This window comes from Heteronotia binoei, chromosome 3 (assembly GCF_032191835.1).
Source record: "Heteronotia binoei isolate CCM8104 ecotype False Entrance Well chromosome 3, APGP_CSIRO_Hbin_v1, whole genome shotgun sequence".
In the NCBI taxonomy this organism is placed as follows: domain Eukaryota; kingdom Metazoa; phylum Chordata; class Lepidosauria; order Squamata; family Gekkonidae; genus Heteronotia; species Heteronotia binoei.
In genome coordinates, this window is record NC_083225.1 from 41099687 (window position 1) to 41118393 (window position 18707).

General features: G+C 37.7%; 1 protein-coding gene across 1 annotated transcript in view; it reads left to right on the forward strand.

Annotated features, from left to right (window-relative positions):
* PCCA (propionyl-CoA carboxylase subunit alpha) overlaps positions 1 to 18707 on the forward strand; it is a 336154-nt gene that overhangs the window by 169080 nt on the left and 148367 nt on the right. The window contains exon 18 of the mRNA XM_060233665.1: positions 2732 to 2834. Coding sequence (XP_060089648.1) covers positions 2732 to 2834 — 103 coding nt within the window. The remainder of the gene's footprint in view (positions 1 to 2731; positions 2835 to 18707) is intronic.

Here is an 18707-nt window from a genome sequence, read left to right on the forward strand (position 1 = left end):
AAATAAATCAGTCATAGACAACATTAATTAGATATATAGCACTTTTTAGGTTTTTCGAATGTTTATTAGCTTTACATTTCCACAGTATAATGAATTAAACATCTTGCAGTAGAATTATAAATTATGCTCATTTTTTAACTTTAACATATTATTCTTGTTTCTTCCTTTAATATTGTTCTGTTTCTATCATATATATACACTATACTGCTCGTTTACTCATATGGTATGATTAGATCAGATAATTTACAGCTGAAATTCAGTAAGGTGTTGTGACCAAAATCTATGCTTTGCTGATATACTTGTGGGAACTTGCTAGATTTTACAAAACAACTAGAAGTAATTAATTTATGAAGTCATTAATCAATTTAATCATACTTTAAAAACAGTAGATCAAATGAAAACACAAGAAAAAACCCATTCAACAAAAGGAACAATAATAAAATAATAAAGAACTAACAACTGACTCCTGATTAATAATTTAAAAAAAGATTAATCCCAATAACTATATGAATTTTTATATAGAGGAAAATGAAGAGATGTAATCAACTTAATAACAAAGGTTTAATATAATTGTTAATATTTAATTGTTAGACTAACAGTTGGACAAAAATGTAATAACACTAATAAATGCTCGTAATTTTAGAACATCTTTCGAAAAATTTAAAAGGACTAAAAATTTATTTCAAAAAGAGTATAAATTTATTTCAAAAAGAGTATAAATCTGAAGGGTCATTTATATAATAATATAAGCCCTGCCTGCAATTATTTTTAGCACCAAATCATATGGAAATAGTGTTGTGGCAACCATTTGATGAACAGATAAACTTCAGCTATGATTTCCATAATCAGAGCTCTAATGGTCTTGCCATTGTTAATGTGGGAATCATTGTCTACCTGACTGTGGTTCCAGTCCACATAGTGTTTTCTTTGTGCAGTTGTGGATCATGTGGAGAAAAGACTGAGTGAATTGGCCCTGAGATCCTTAAATTTATATCAAGAATGTGGATGGGAGGAGAAAGGAGAATAGGAAAAGCCTCTTTACCCAACAAGCTGTATGCAAATAAAATCCTATTTAAATAAGTGGAACTGTGCTGTCAATTTCTGAAAAACTATTTTCCTTGGAAAAAATAAAAGTTAACTTTTTTTAAAAAAGATCAGCCATTCCTTTCATGTTCCAAAACAGGATGTCTGAAAATGATAATTGAATAGGACTTGATTAAGACAAAGTACCCATGTGTTAGAGAAGAATAAGATTTTTAAATTCAGTGATCAATAAAATAAACATTTTTAACAACTTCATTCTAAGAAATATCCTGACAGATTTCCTATTAACCTCAGCTGGCAACTTTTAATTAAATTTTTACTTGGAGTGGAGTACTTGACACATGTTCAGGCTAATTTTCTAGTGTATATGTTCCTCACGTGTCAGCTTTCATCAGCACAAAGCAGCTTTTTGAAAAAGGCATTCACTTTTTGTGCTTTGCATACTTTAGTGATGGGCTTTCTGAAGGCATTCATGTTCCTATAATACTGTACTTCCTGAACTGAGTAGTAAGATCCCAGTCTCACAGTCTTCTTGAAATGGGTGACAGAAGGTTTTGCCTTAACCACTTTACTTTCTAGAATACTCAGCAAAATATCACTAATTGTATTGTTCTTGGCTTGGGAGGAGAACAGATAAACTACTGTAGCCTTTTCTACTAGAGCTGATTGACCTCACCACATTACAGAAAGGGTGTATCTTCCAGGAGAAATATGGCCAACTGGCAGCCTATTGGCAGAACTAGGACCTGAGATGACAGGGCCCAAATCCCCTGCTCATTCATGGAAGCCTGCCAGGTGACCCAGGGCCCCTCATAACCTCTCAGCCTACCTTTCCTCACAAGGTTGCTGTTGTGGGAATTACATGGAGGAGTGGCGGGAAATGGCACTTGGGGTCACCGATTAGGGAGAAAAATGGGTATATATATAAAAATATCCAGGTGATTTTTCTTCCTCTTAGTGACTTCCTCCAAGGCAAAGCAAAAGACTAGCAATTTGCCAGCACGGTACAGGTTTCAAAGGCTTTTTTGCTTGAGCAGTATCACTTCTGGCATGAGTTTGCATAGGATTGTGTGCTGTCCATCCTCAAAAACAGCACAGGAGAGGTTTGGATGCTACTTTTGATCTAGCTGTTATCACTCTTCACAGAAAGTAGCAATGAACTTCAGAAACTTTTTGTGACCGCATGCAAGCCTCTTTATGTGTCTCCCTTTGCCAGTCCTTTGGATTGGGTCCTGAACAACTGCTTGGACATATGGTCTCCCACTGTGAACAAGTTGGCCACCCTTGTTTTAGGAAATGAAGAACTGAAACACATGCTGTTCGAGTGAATTTAGATGCCCACAAGAATTTGCTACCAGAATGAGTCACAGTATGTCATATGATACTGTAGTTTCATTTCATTTGTTCCATTTTTGGATTATTTTTAGCAAGAATGGACAGCATTAGCTGAAAATATAAAATCACTCCTGAATTTCAGATTCTGAAATTCCATTAAGTTGGCTGCACTGCAGAGTGTTCTAGAGTTTGGATTGTGTTAGTGGTGAGATTTTAAATATGAATTTGACTAGAAGGACTGGAGAGATTAGGCAATGGGAGGTAATAGGAGCAAAATAAATAGTGAATAAATAAGTAAAGTACTTCCTTTGTTGATATTTCAGATACATATAACATTTTTTTTTAAATCCAGGACACCAGTTGACAGATTCTGAAAAAAGAGAGCTCTTAGTAACAACAGTGTCTTTGTATGTGGCTGAACAACTTAGAGCACAGAGATTTCAAGGTACCTCAAGGTAAGCTTGTTAGAAAATTACATGTTTTGAACTCCTTAATTAATGTCATCTTTATATATAAATCTCAGAAGTGGTCTTGAGCATTGGCAGACTTCTTAATGTAATTTGCATTTGTGTGTAAAAGTAAACTTTTTTAAGCATGACCACTTCCCAAATTCCTTTGAATGGATGAATAACCTGTGCTCAAAGTGTGCTACACTATAAAGAAGATAAAAGTGAGAATCCATTGGATGCCACTCATCTAGCTCATGCTTATCCAACAAATATGTTGTTTCAAATACCAGCCCCTCTCCAATACCATGTGTTACAGTGTACCTGAAATTCAGAATTGTGAACAATTCATGATTTATCAGGGAAAATCTGCTACATCGAAAGAAAAAAGTTACAAATTTCACTGGAAACCCACATGTCCTGGAGCATGCCTAAAGTAGTTATTTGGATTCTGAAACTAGTGGCAAAATTAAATCTTCAGAATACCATAGAGTACATTCATAGTGTAAACTTATTTGTTTAACGGATCATTTAGGTGGAAAAAAATTAACAGGCATATTCTTGGATGTAAGCCATCTAGGAAGGAATAGTGGTCTCATAGGAACAGAAACAGTGGCTTAAGCTGAACTATGCTGGTGTGTGTCCTTTGAAATTTGGAGATGTAAACCATATTTGACCTTTAAATGTTTCCTCATTGTCATTGCATTCCTAAACAGAGCTAGACCTTTCTAAGTCCATTGACATCAATTAATTTAAGAGTTTAATGCTGCACAGGACTGCACTATTAGAATCCTACTTTGCTCTGCATAATATTTTATGCCAGAACCAGTTTGGTGTAGAGGTTAAGTGTGCGGACTCTTATCTGGGTTTGATTCCCCACTTCTCCACTTACAGCTGTTGGAATGGCCCTGGGTTAGCCATAGCTATCGCAGGAGTTGTCCTTGAAAGGGCAGCTGCTGTGAGAGGCCTCTCAGCCCCACCTACCTCACAGGGTGTCTGTTGTGGGGGGAGCAGATATAAGAGATTGTAAGCTGCTCTGAGTCTCTGATTCAGAGAGAAGGGCGGGGTATAAATCTACAGTCTTCTTAATTCAGTATAACTTGGATGGTAACTGTTCAGTACTATTTTTCAGGGTTTCTGGACTTCAGAATACTTTTATAGGAGAAAGGAAATTATATTTAGGTTCCTAACCTAATAAAGTCCCTACCTTTATAAATTATTTAAAATTTCTTGGTTTCTTTGAAGGATCCGTTTCCCCTAGGTATATACAACTCTATTCTTTTAAACTGAAATATTTTCAGAACTTTGTTCAGTGCAGTGTGCTTATATAGTGCAGAGGCGTTAAAGAACAATGGCAGCTGTGAACCATTGGAATGTTGAGGCTTAGTTTCAGCAATCCAAAATTTAAGTTTTGATTTATTTTTTCCTAGGTTAGATCAGTATGACTGTACTATCATATTTGAGTGTATCCAGAGCAGAAGGAATTGTTCAGGATTTTAAAACTTTTGATCGACTTGATTACTTTATATCTCTGCTTTCCCACCAAAACTGTATACGGAGGGATCCCAGGCAGTCTCCCATGCAGGGACTTAGCAGACACAAACATGCTCAGCTTCTGCAAGGGTTTACCATCATGAGCCTTCAGGCCATACCCTGGGGCCCCTTAATTATTGTTTAACAAAACAGGCTGAAAAAGAAAAGTTTCAATAATGTTTTTTATCATTTAAGGAAAAAGCATTTGCTGTGACAAACATCACCGTGCACTTGTCAGACATGACTATCAACTAGTATGCAAGACTCTGAAATACACAACATTTTATGAGGCAAACTCTCTGGGGGATGTTGGAAAATAAAGTACCTCATCACTATTTGGTCCCTATTATGTTCCCCATGGCACAGAGCAAATGGGCAGAGAGCATGACCTCTCTACATGTAGGAGTGTCAGAGGCAAAAGGGGAGACAAAACCTTTGTTTTACCCTTTGTTCGGTACCATGAAGAGGTGATTTAAGTCTCTATTTGGGCTACTTTATCTCCCTGAAGTTGTGTCAGAAATCATGAACTGTGCTTGTCTCTGACCTTCAGCTTGCTCTTTAAGCTGGGTGTTGCAGCTTCAGTTCTGAGCAAAGCACAGCATTGCCCCACAAAGAGGGAGGATCAAGGCAGTAAAGGAATTTTGTGTGCCAATGGTATAAAGTTCTTTATTGTCCAGGCTGGGAGAACCAAGTCATATCCTTATCTAGTGACCAAATACAAGCATTTACAGGATGGTGAATTAGAGCCACTGGCGTAATTTTTGTTGAACAGGCTGTGTTAGCTTTTGTTGCTGACAGCTGTACTGGATGAAAGCAGAGTAGCAGGACGAAACCTTAGGATCGTCAGGGTTATCATTTTAACTTCTGTGTGCAAAAAAGAATAAAAAATCCCCATGTACATCTGAGCTGTTTTTGACATCTGAGTAGTAAAACTGTTAAAGAGTTCTAATGACACTGCTCTCTGTTCCCTCCTTTTGTAATTCTATTCTATTTTCAGACTATTTTATTGTTCAAAAACAATTGCTACTAATCAGCCCAAATCTTTCTGTGTTCCTTTAAGTCTCTTAGCTTTTTGCTTGCCTTCAGTCGTCACAACAACTAACTAGTTTTCATGTTACTTATAAGCTATCTTTTATGAAAAGGGTTTCTAATGAATATTTATTTCAGTAAAAAATGAATTACTGATAACTGGCTGTTCAGTTTGTTTTGTTTTATGAAAAGTATCCATAAAGGTAATTTAGATAAATTTGAACAGTGCCTGTGCCATATCTTATTTCTGTTTCAGAGTGGGAGGAAGTGTCTGAAAGTCTAAACATGCTTAGCATTAGTTGTTTACCTTTGAATATTTCTGAAACCTACTTACTATGCATTATCCAGTAATTTCTTATTAATAATTAAAGCATAAAACAGCATATCTGCCTTTTCTGCCCTGGCCGTGGCCTGGTGGAACATGCTCCCACCTGAGCTGTTCCACCAGGCCTTCGGTGGAGGCAGCTGATATACAATTAATTCCAGTCTCCCCTGCACACAGACCTTGTTCACTGTGTTTTGTTCAAACTGACCCTGTTAAAACATAGGAACATGTGTATTAGCTCAGTTTGCAGTGCCTTTCTTGCCCAGTGAAAATGATTTTTCAATTAACTGCAGAAGTCCTGAGAGCCAATTTGATGTAGTGGTTAAGTGTCTGTTACCTGGGAGAACCGGGTTTGATTCCCCACTTCTCCACTTACAGCTGCTGGAATGGCCTTGGGTTAGCAATAGCTCTCGCAGGAGTTGTCCTTGAAAGGGTAGCTGCTGTAAGAACCCTCTCAGTCCCTCCCACCTCACAGGGTGTCTGTTGTGTGTGTGTGTGTGGGGGAAAAGATATTATAGGAGATTGTAAGCCACTCTGAGTCTCTGATTCAGAGAGAAGGGCGGGATATAAATCTGCAGTCATAGTCTTCTTCCTTGGTTGATTCCAACCAACTTTTCTACTGGTGAAAGTAGATCAGAGGTATCTCCTTTGACCAACTAAAAAGGTTATGCTGGGGATTACAGGATCTGCATGTTCAAAGGCTATGTGGAATGTAGTAAGGACAATTTGGTGAGATTAAGTGAAGATGCTGGGTGGATCCAATTCTTCATTTTCCTGTTTAAAAAACTTTAGAAATTTATATAGTCCCAAACCCAGATTGTGGTATAAGAAAATGTAACCACAGTACTATCCTATTTAGATATTATTTTCTGCAATTGACTTTTTGGGTAGTTCAGTGTCATTGTCTTCAACCCATGAACCAAGACCTGCAGTTGTGTCACAGAGTGTAGTTGTTTTCAACCCATGGACCAAGACCCGCAGTTGTGTCACAGAGTATCACTTGCTGGATAGCAAGCTTCTACAGAGCTTCCAGAGTGGTTTTGTTTGTTTGTTGGCTGATTTCTGAAAAGATTTGCTACTAGTGCCCTGCCTCCTGATTTTCTTGGCGTGTGTTCTCCAAGGACCAACGTGATGGTGAGGCTGGTCATTGAGCAATGGAGCAGATGACCTTAAGGCTTGTTATTTTCAGTAATTACATATCTTGGTGCTCAGCTTGTGTTTTCTGACCCAGTTTCTCATGGTCTGTTGTCCATGGACCTGCCTTGACACTGATGAGATCAGAACACTGTCTCCTCTTCTTCCAGTCACCTTACTCTGATATTACATGACTTCCTGCCTGGTATTTATTTTATTTTATTATGTGACTTCCTGCTATGAGCCCACTTGTGGGAAAGGGTGTGCACAAAAATAAGTAAATAAATAGTAAGATAGGCATATGGCTTTATGGGTTAGGGTTAGTGGCTGCCACCATAGCCTTAAAAATGGCTCCCATATCCATTTGTTAGTTGATTGAAAAAATCTTGCATGCATCATTTCTACTTGGTTATATCTATATAAATTTGCTTTTGAATAAACAAGTCTTAAGGAAAAACATACTCTTTTTTGTGTTTAGACGATTCTCCTATGTCTTAGAGTCAGCATTTTAGAAGAGGCATTCCTTGTGTGAGAGAAGGGAAGCCTTCCATCTTTATGTTTTATAACTTTTTTTTGTTAAAAAATAATTAAAATCTGGTAGTGAAAAGTGCCATTAAGTCACAGCTGACTTAAGACAACCTGCAGGATTTTCAAGGCAAGAGACATTTGGGGGTGGTTTGTCATTGCTAATATCTCAGTAGCAATCATGGGATTCCTTGCTTGGTGGTTTCCCACCCAAGTTCTAACCAGGGCCAACCCTGCTTAGAATCCAAGATCTGACTAGCTTGGGCCATCCACTGAGTGACTAATTGGAGTACCTCTTTAAATTGATCAAAAATTAATGGCTTGATGGATCAGTGCATATATTTGGATCTTCAGTAAACTAAGATCTGCCTCTGCCAAACTTTTAAAATATTAAGATACATTTGTGCTTTGTGACTCTGTAGTACAAAACAATATACATTAAATTATACAGTATTTGGAGACACCCAAAGTACTACTTGTCATCACTTTGGAAGGTTCACTGTGGACAAAGTTTCAAGCTTGAAGATCTTTGTGCTTGACTTATGATGGGTTTATATAGTTATTGTATTCATAGTTATTCATGGTATTATTCTTAGTTTATTCTCCTTTCCATGAATCTCTCTTGGACTGGGCAAAAGCCTGAACCACTTATTACAAGATATGCCAATGGCGATCCAGGTAATTGTGTGTTCACTTTCTTGCACATTCCTATTTCTTTGATTCTGCATACCTCCTGTCTCCCACTTCCCCTTAACAGTGGAAAGAGTTAGAGTAGGACAATCTTTTTTTGTGCTGAATGAGATGGCAGTCCTGAGAATTTTTGTGTCATTTTTGAGTTCTACTAGTGTGAGGGTTTTCTGTAGATGCATGCTCATAAAACAGCAGATCTGGACTGTGCTGTAATTTTCTATGTTCATTTGAGGAAGCTGGCATTATTTCTTATGATGTTTATTAGGGCTTGGGGAAACTTGATTTCATGGCAACTAAGCCATGAAGCAGGTTGGGTGTCCTTGATCACTCACTGTATTTCATCTTAATCTACTTCATAGGATTGCCATGAGGATAAGAGGCAGGGGAAATTATATATGTCACCCTGGGCTATTTGGTGGGGTGGAATACAAGTATAATTAGTATATATTATAATATAATAGTATATTGTGAGGTGGATTATGTTGTTATTACATAAGTGTAGATTGCATTTTTTGCTTTCTCCTATGGAGTTTAAAGGTTTTTTTAAATGATCTATCTTCCTGATAATTTTTCAAACAGCTTTATTAGGGGAAATTGCAACATTCCTTTTTTTCCCTAAGCTAATTATCTAAATGTTCAATATCACAAGGGTCAAATTGCTAAATGCAGGCACAAAGATTTCCTACAGGAAGTAGCTGTGAATGGTGGATGATTGTTTTTTATTGTTTGGTGTTTTAACCTATTTTACTGAGAATTTCCTTTATTTATTCAGTAGGCTGGCATGCTGTCAAGTGGGGCACCACCCATTGCTGCAGATCAGTTTTACATTATCATTTTTTTTTTTAAAAAGGTCCTAAGTTGTCATGATAGAATACAATCCAGTTTCCAGTGGAAACGTTTTAGCTTAAGTGAGTCCACCTTGTTTGATGTAGCGGAGGCCCTTGCAAACCAAAACTGATGTTCAACTGATGTATTGGCTGTAGTCTTATTTTCATTAGTAGTTTGGGCAGGGGAATTGGAGAGTAATGCTCCAGGTGTGGCTGTATCAAGCTCTCTCATGGGTCTACTAATGTGATGTTTACACTTCTCGGCCCAATTGCCTACAGCACTTCCTATGTGTTGCTTGTGTTGGCTACTACATTTATTTTCCTAATATCTCTATTGGTTTTGGCCTCTCATCATTCATGGCTTGGAAAAATTTGTCGTTCGCTGCGTGCTTCTTTTACCCCATGATAGAACATGTGGGAAAAGTTTGGCTTTTCATTAAAATAAGGACATATTATGTTCCTAGGAAGCAGCAGACATTTTCTTGGTGATGGTGTGGATAAGACAAAGGAACTGCTGGTTCAGAGACCTTGTGCCTATTGTATTTGTTCCACATAATACTACATCAGTTTTGCAAACCAGACTGTCGCATACTTTCTCAGACTGTGAAATAGAGCTGGTAGATGCCTATCTGTCTTTAAGTGCTCCATCTGAAGGTTCTTTTGGGTTCATAAGTTGCACCAAAACATCGGTAGAGGGGATACAATATGTGAGAAAAAACCCAAAGCATACATTAAATCTAAAGATATTTTAAAATGTCTTTTGTATTGGAAATTGTTGCCTCATTGTCCCTCTGTGTTGTAGTGGTTCAAGTACTCGATTAGGGAGCCTGGGGCTTAACCTCCCCCCCCCCCCCGCTCTCTTTGTATTTTTATATTTTGTGTGTGTGTCTGAACCTGGAGGTGATGGCAACCTCTGGTGACTGACCCCTACTGGGAGTCTGGAGGATATTTAGAGAGGTGGCTGAAAAAGGCCTGCCCCTGTCATCCCAACTACTGGTATTCCAAGGAGGCCTCCCATCCAAGTACTTGCCTGAGTTGACCCTGCTTATCTTCCAAAATCTGAGGAGATCAGACTTGCCTGGGCTATGTAAGTCAGGGCAATTCTTCTCCCTTGAAGTCCACTGGGTAATGTTGAGCCAGTCTTTCTCTGATCCTAACTTACCTGAGGAGATGGTTGTATTACCTGCATTGGCAGCTAAATCTGTTTTCCGAATTTTTTGTATATCACCCTGAGCTCTTTGGAAGAAGGGTGGGATAGTATGCAATCAATCTGAGAAGTTTATCTCCTTTGAATCCATGGCATGTGAAGGAGGTGATCAGAAGGTTTTTTGGATTGATCATTAATCGTCATGGGAATCAGTTTTACTGGGTTATTTAGTTGAAATTATTAAGCTTTCAGATGAACCTTAATGAATGGTGATTGTGGCAAATATCAAAGGAATCAGGAAGGGAAAGGGAAAGAATTTTGTAACAATGTCTTTAAATTTTAGTGGAATATAAAGAGAAAAAAGAGCAGGACTGCAAGGAATTGTGGGCTCTAAATTACGCCAACAGTAAATTTTGCAAATTTGCAAGGAAGTCCATCATATTTATGCTGCTGTAATTACTTTAACTATATAATGCATTTATCTGCTGCTTCACATATTTTATCTCAGGTGTGCCATTATTGCCCTCCATAATTAAAAATAAAAAGGGAGTGGAAAAGGGACAAGGTAGTCTAAATAGATTTCTGACTGAGCCGGGGAGACTTCTCATACTACCTCTATACTATACAGGCTTATACAAGCCTGCTGGTTAGTTCCCATAAACTGACAAAGTGCAATTCAAAGCTGTTCTGGCAAAGCTTTCAGTTCTGAGCATATTTGAAAGTTTCTGTAGCTTCCTTAAGGTTTGAAATTGGCAGTCCTGTGCCCAGTATCTCTCTGGTTCATTATTCTTCTAACTAGTACTCTTTCCTCTGTTAAACTCTGATGCTTTACATTTAAAAACATATAAACCACATTTATTTGAATATGTTATTTTTTTTTTACAATTAAACATTTCTGTAAAGATGGATGGCTTGACAACTTGAAGATAATTTCCTGCTTAGAGTATTACTACAAGGCACAGAATCTCTGTGTCATTTTTAACATTATTCCCCCCCATGTCCATCTGTTGAAGTTGCTGTAGTGAGCTGAGACGCTTGAATAAAATGCTCATGGTTTTACATAGTGAACCCATGAATTGTGAATTACAGTATCAGGAGAGCGTATTTACGCTGTCATATTTTTCTACCTGTTTTCGACTTGTTTGCCTCGTACCTTATAAGGTGCCTTGTGGCTTATAAAGTGACAATCCCTGCCTGCTTAGAGGAGAGCTGTTTCAGGCTAATATTTTTGTGGACTCCCTTGAACTGTTTAGTAGCCTCTGGGTGTATCCTGTATGCACCAAGGAATGTCCTGTTCCCCTTCATATGGCAAGCGTTAACCACTATTGTGCTTACATAATCACATCTTGGGAGGAGAGAAAGGTGAGCTGGATTTTGCTAGGAGAACCTGTTTTTAGCCTCTCATTTACCATTTGTACCTCTAATGAGTTCAGAGGTGGTTATTCTAGGACAGTTGATCTTTTGTGTAGGTCATTGTGTGTTTACTAACAGAAAGGGAGAACAGAATTGGTGCATAACAACTGATTTACAGGTTTATTTGGGTTTTTTTTTAAACAACTGCACATATTGATTTCTGATCCATAGCATGCTTGATACACTTGACCAGGATCTAAAGAGACACTTGAGGCTTGCCCAAGGGCTCGCACATACCTAGTGGAGTGTCTTCCTTTTTTGTTCGGTCTATACTGTTGACCCTTATGTAATGTCATACTATAAAGTATTTTTGAAATGCCTTTGCCTTATGACTGCAGTTGCATAGAGGGAGAAAAAATGTGTAAGAATTCCCTTGGGCTCATGGAACTAGTTCAGCATGGCCTTGGATCCTGATTGTTCAGGATGTGAGTAGTTGGGGATTGCAGTTTTGAAGATGCGTCTTTCCTTTGATTCTGCTGTACGGGCCAGAATGGCATCATTATTGTCGGAGTACTCCTCTCTTCTCAGCAGTGATTCCAAAAGCTCTTGCCTCTTGCACACTTCATCAGTATTATTGTAGTTCTTTGGCTGCAGGATATTTGGCAGCTGTTGCACCCCACTGGCAAATCCTATTCATACTTCTCTTCTATTCACCACTGCCATTGGAGAATTGATTTCTCCCTCCTCTGTTCTAACCTTTCCCAATTCATTTTGGATTGTTCAATGCGAAACATTTTAATTTCATATCATACAGCCATTCAGCTTACAATCTTTTTTAAAAAAACCTGTCACTAGGGTAACAGCATATCATGCTTCCCCTAGGCAATCAGGTTTTTATTTCACATACTTAATGTTGCATTAAATGTTTGCATTTTTGTTTAACCCCTTTAAACTGTGGGTATGTTTTGCAGTGAAATGAAGTCTCATGTTCTGATCTCAAGCCTTAGCACAAATTGTTTAGTTTTAAAGTAAAATGTCAGAAGAGAATCTGGTAACAAAGTGATTATGAGCAAAATCTGGAATGGCTCAGCAGAATGGAGATTCTCCTGTTAAAAAATACCCCAGATAATTGTGTACTTCATGTTTATAAGGAAGTTACTGTGTATGAGCTGCAAGTAATGTGTAAATGTCTTACAAATTCTTACATTGTATTTGAATAATATATAATAATTAGCCTTGAATACAAATTGAATCTGTTTATAAAAATGATTTTTATTATTCTGCTATAGAAATTAAGGCCAAAATTCATTTATCTTAGTCCTCCAAAATATGTATTTCTGAAAATTTTCTTTTCAGTTGTATAGTGTTACAGAGTTATAATTTCTGCTTTAGGTTTTATATTCCTTAACCAGGATTGGGACAATGATTGTTTTTGCCTAGATCGTGGCAAGAAAATAGATATTATAAATATAATTCTGAAAGTTTGCACAGCTAGCATAATCATAAACATTTTTAGAAAACCTATCTGCCTTAGGAAAATAACATGCTTGATATTGCAGTTTGAGTTTGTTTTATTTATTCTACTAGATTTTTCCTGTTCACTTGTGAAAGTGATTTTCTTTTGATGATCTGGTGCTTTATAGATCCAGCCAGATATATTTACCAGCTTTGTTAGAATTATATTTTGTTAAGCACTGTTATGTTAATAGTAGGTTTTAAATTCAGTTTCTTCTGTTAATTTCCAAGCTCTCTTTCAAGTCAGAGTAGAAGCTACTTTATCCTGTTCTCTGCCAGAAAGTGGTTTGGCAAGGTTTTGTGGCCGAATTTGGCCAAAGTGAGTTAAACATATGGTAGCAGTTAATTTACTGGTAGTTTTTTCCTAACAAGAACTCAGTTCCTGAGAGCATATTATATTTTAATCTAACATTTTCTTACTGAAAGAGCTACTGATTTGAAATCTGATATGCCAGGGCTGAAGTTGACCTATGTTCAGTAATAGTCTTACTTATTAACTAAAGAAATGCACAAGTATATTCAAGCACTCCCCCCCCCCCAATGCAGTGTCATTGGTTGAGTCCTTTTTTAAGAATTAATGCTAGTGAACACACCCAACTGCTTTTTACAAAAATTCAACAGTAAATGTGGTAAATGGATTGTAATTAGTGACCTTTTCCCCCCTCAGTGACATAATTATCTTCAGTAACCATCATGACTTATTGTTTAGCAGCCCTAACAGTCCCACATCCATTTAAAATGTTCTTAGGGTTAATTCCAAAGGTTGTTTCTGCATTAATTCTGGACTCACTACTTTTGCATTTTTTTTCCTAACCAAATATTTATTTTTATATTTCTGTCCTGCCAGACTACCTAGAATGTTTGGTTTTCAAGATTAAACAACAAAACAGGTTCAAATTTAAAATGAATGGATCCTTGAAATGAATCAGTTTAAAATAATCTTATCTGAGACTATCAGTGAGCAAGACAATTTTCAGTTTCAGTTGAAAATATGGATATAATTATACATACTGAGTAGATCTTATCTACACTTGATCTTAGTCACAAGGCCAAGAAGGGATTATTTGTAGTATTATTCAATTTAAATTTTGTAGTATTTAATTTTGTAGTATTGCAGTATTAATGTAGTATTATTCATTTTAATTTTTAAAAAAATGTATTTTGACAAGATATAATCTAGTCTGAGAGGAAAACACTAAGAAGTACTTCAGGATGACTTTATGGGTTGTGAATTGGTTACAGACAACCCCAATACAAAGTTTTATTTCCTTGGAAACACTAAAAGAAATCATAGCAGCATTAAGGCTATAGCATGAGGTATTACAGAGCAAAATTGTGTATCACTTCTGGTTTGGTGCTTAAGTGTGTGGACTCTAATCTGGGAGAACCAGGTTTTATTCCTCACTCCTCCACCTGCACCTGCTGGTATGACCTTGGGTCAGTCATAACTCTCTCAGAGCGATTCCTCTCAAGAGCAGTTCTGGGAGAGCTCTCAACCCCACCTACCTCACAGGGTGTTTGTTGTGGGGAAAGAAAGGCGATGATAAGCTGCTCTGAGACTCTTGAGTGAAGGGCAGGGTATAAATCCAATCTCTTGTTCTCCCAGAAAGTGATGTTATGATGCTCTAGGAATCTGACAATCTTTGTGGCTTTTATCACACAACATTACTTCCTACAACTGCTCCTTGCTCCCACTGGAGTGATGAGACCAGCCAAGTCTGGAGCCTGAGAACAGGCACTTGCTCACTTTTCCCCAGAGAATGGCAGTCTCGTTGCTTGAGTACACACCAAACTCTTCACCTTGCAAAAGTATAGTTATAGTTCAGGGATACTTCTGTTTAGGTGGTATTCATAAAAGATGTTACTTGGCTCAACTGCTGTTGATCATTTCCTTGATAAACCTGTATTTCTTTAGAAAACGTTTTGAAAATTTAAGATCTAAACCTTCCCTGTTTGACGGAGGGGACTGTATGATTGGTGGATGTCCAGTTCTGAGCTTTAACAAGGCCTGGCCCAAACAGTTGGAAAGACTGCAGGAAGCTGGAAGAGGAGCGAAGATGGAATGGAGTTTGTAACCCAGAACGAAGTCCAAGCAAAAGCTGCCATTCATTGATTGACATGTGTGTCAGAGTAGGCCTGAACACTGTCTGGAAGATAGCAACTTGTAAGGAAGCAACTGGTTTGCTGTAGGAAAGCAGCTTGGAATTACTGCTAGACAAATTGCCCAGAGTTAAAAAGTAGGCTGTAGATTTTATATTGCAGGGAATGAGACTTTCACTTAGAATCCAAAGCCAAATTCTGCTATCATTTCAGAACCAGTTTAAACTCAGGAAGGATTTGTTGAAGTAAGTGAAATCCTTATTGTTATGCCGAGGTAAAATTGATAGCATCTGTTACCCTTGCCTCTGTCTTCGACTTCTCAAGTGTCTCCTTAGACCTGGAGGTCTCCAGGCTTGTCTTTTAACTGTGTTGTCATGTAAAAAAAAGGGTAAGCAATCCCTAGCACTCCATACTTATCTGTATGACATGCAACTGCAACTGAGGGCAAGACATTGTGGTGCAACTGACTCCACCCCTGCAACTGAGGGCAAGACATTGTGGTGCGAAGAGCACTGCTGGCAGTGGCAGCATAGAAGAAGGCAATGGACATTATTGCTTTCCACACCTAGGCAATAACCACCTGGGTCCAAGACTTGTCCTTGAGATTCTGGCAGCATTGGTGAAGTTCAGCTTGATCTCAATATGTCTGGCCAAGTACAACACTCATCCCTTCCTTCTTTGTTTACCAACACACTATCATCTTCTCTGGTAGACTCTTTAAAAAAAAACTAAGACCAAAAAGGTTGCTTGCTCCTGTTGTTAAGCATTATATGTTTTGCTGTTGGCACTACCTAATACCTGAGTGCAGCTTTTAGATTCTTTAGATGTATGCACATTGTTGACTTTTTAATCTTGTATTTCCTGAGTTATGCTGAGACATAGTAACTAACCCAAATTTTACCTTGTGTAACCTTGTGGCTGAGCAGAGATTTGACCATAGCACTAACTAATTCTAGTCCTGGCACTAACACAGTGGCACATTTTTTCGTTTTCCTTGTATTGTCCATCATCTAGGAATTCAGTAATGAATCAGATAAAGGTGAATCAGTGAATCAGATAAAGGTGTTTGCCATTTCTACACAGACTGAGGTTCTCCTTTAATACATTATATTTATTTAGCAGATTTATTTAACATTAATGTACTGTGTTTATCTTGTAACATTTACAAAAAGCAATTACAGGCCAAGGTTGTAAGCCATTTGGTTTCCTGGTTCTGGCAGTTTGATAATATTCTTTCAGTCTAGAGGTCATTTCTATCCTCTTGAATAGAGTTATGCTCTTCTAAGCCCATTGATTTCAGTGGATTTGGATGGGTGTGGTAGTGCTTACGAGTGTGCTATGTCTCTCACTAATTCCAGGTTTGGAAATTTCTGGAGATTTGTCAGTGAAGCCTGGGGATGGGAGGAACCTCAGCAGTTTAAACTTACAATGCCATAATGTTCATCCATGGAAGCTGTCATTTTCTCCAGGGAAACTGGAATGCGAAGATCAGTTGTGATTCCAGGAGATCTCTGGTCTTCTCCTGACAAACCTGCTCTTGTGGAGATGAAAAAAATAGCCAATTTTATATAGCTGGGTGAAGGAGAGACAGAGATGACAAAATTGGGGGACCTGGTCTCCCTTGAGGCCCCTACAGTTGGCCCAGTCATATGATTTGTTTTCAAGCTATGTTCTAGTTAGACCAGAAAGGGATGGGGTGGGGGCTCGTTAGGAATCTTTGTGGGTGTGGGGGGAGTATGGTTACTTTTGGAAGAGCTTTGCTTGGGGTTACGATTGGAGTAAGGGCAAAGGCACCCCTTCCCTCCAAATACTGGAATCCTTGTTATCTAAAGGAAGGACAGCTTATAGCTTGTTCTCCTTTTCTCATAGAAGTCATTGGCACCTGTTGCCTAGCATGGGAGATAATAAAATACTGAGTATTGTGTTGACAGGAACTCTGCTAGTTTTATATGAAAGCAACTATAAAGCTCAATTGACAGTTGCTGTCGTACAGAGGGGTTTATTAAGTTAATCTGAGCAAGTATGTGAAGGATGGCGTGCCTTGTGAGCTTCTCAAGAATTATCACGTTATTGTGTTGTAATGTAGTTTTCTTTCTTAACATAAAGAGAAACAGAGTATATACAGGACTGAAAAGCAAGTTGTGTATGTCCATGTGTGTTAATGTATGATAAATAAATAGAATATTTTACATATTTTAGTTTTTTTTAAAATGAAAATGCTGCTTTTATCTCTTTTTTGGTACTGTTATGAATTTTTATACTGGAAGATGTTGAAAGCACTTCAATAGTAAAGCTTCAATTTTTTTGGTTTGTTTTGTTATGTTTGGCAGTCAGCTTCTGTTTAAAATTCCTTTAATCTATCCATTCCATGCTTTTATATTCCTATCCATTGCTGAAGGCACTATGAAGGATCTTTTTTTTATGTATGTGAACTTATTAAACAAATAATGCTGGAAAATGCTTTGTCTTTTTTTTGTGTCATAAAATGAACTGTTAAATTTCTATTTGCCTTTCTTGATCCTCCCCTCCTTTTGGAAGAAAACCACAATTTCTGTGCTAGATCTAAAGTTTCATTAAAATTGCTTATGCCCTGTCCCAGGCATTTTAAGTGGGCCATCTGTCTAAACATCTCTCTATTTTTTTCTGATCATTTCCTCGACTTATTCATGAGCCATGGGAGGGCTTCTTTGTAGTCTCCGTGTAGCTGGTTCAGTCTACCCCCACTGAATACATCTATGTGCTTGCATAACATATCTTTTCACAGTGCTGGAAATTCTCTGAACTTGGTTCAGATGAATGGCCCACTTTCTGAAGCCCCCCCCCCCGGTCCCCTTCTGCTGTAAAGATTTGTATGCAAGAATTGACCTCAGTGACTAAAGAATCCGGCACATTATTCTTGATCATCTTACAGCTTTCCTATGGTGAAAGTTATGATGAAGGATTTCTTAATTATTCTTTGACCATTAATATTGTTTTAAGACAATAGATCACTTTTATTTAGCTACCAAAATAGGTAATCTTGCAACTGGGGGGGTGGGAAAACACCCTCACATTTTTAGAGTGCTGTGTAATGCAATTTTTGTAATGTTGGTGTTTGAAAACTGGAGAGTTTTGTTCATTGTATTTTTATTCTCATAGGACTTACTTCAGAGATCTTTTTTAAAGACAAATGGCATTTTAATGTAGGCTTTTATTTTGTTAGCTTCCTGCTTTGGATATTTTGAATCTTAATAAAGTTATCTTTACTTCTGTTCTTCTAACTCCTGATTATACTGCATTGTCTTCAACAGTTGCACGTAGAGGTGGGAAAAGGTACCTATTTCCAGCAAGGTGCATATTTTCGATTTATTCAGATCTTCTATCCTGATTTCTTGCTAACAATCAAAGGCCACATAGCTGTGGGGGGGCGAGTTTGGTCTGCTTCATATTCATGAATCTTCAAATTATTATTTTTGACTAGAGGTTCTAATTTAACTGTGGTGTTGCCTGATTCCCCCCACTCCCACATCTTATTTTGTTCATTCTGCAGGGCTTCCTAGCTTTAAATCTGTCTTAGCATGGAAAATACAATTTATGAAAGCTGATGATACATAGGCAGTATAGCTATTATACCTTTGTAGGTATAGTTACTAAGTTAGCATCCATAAGCAGATTTTTTGGGGGCATTTTTTTCTATGCCAAATATTGTGTCTGAGAAGACAGGT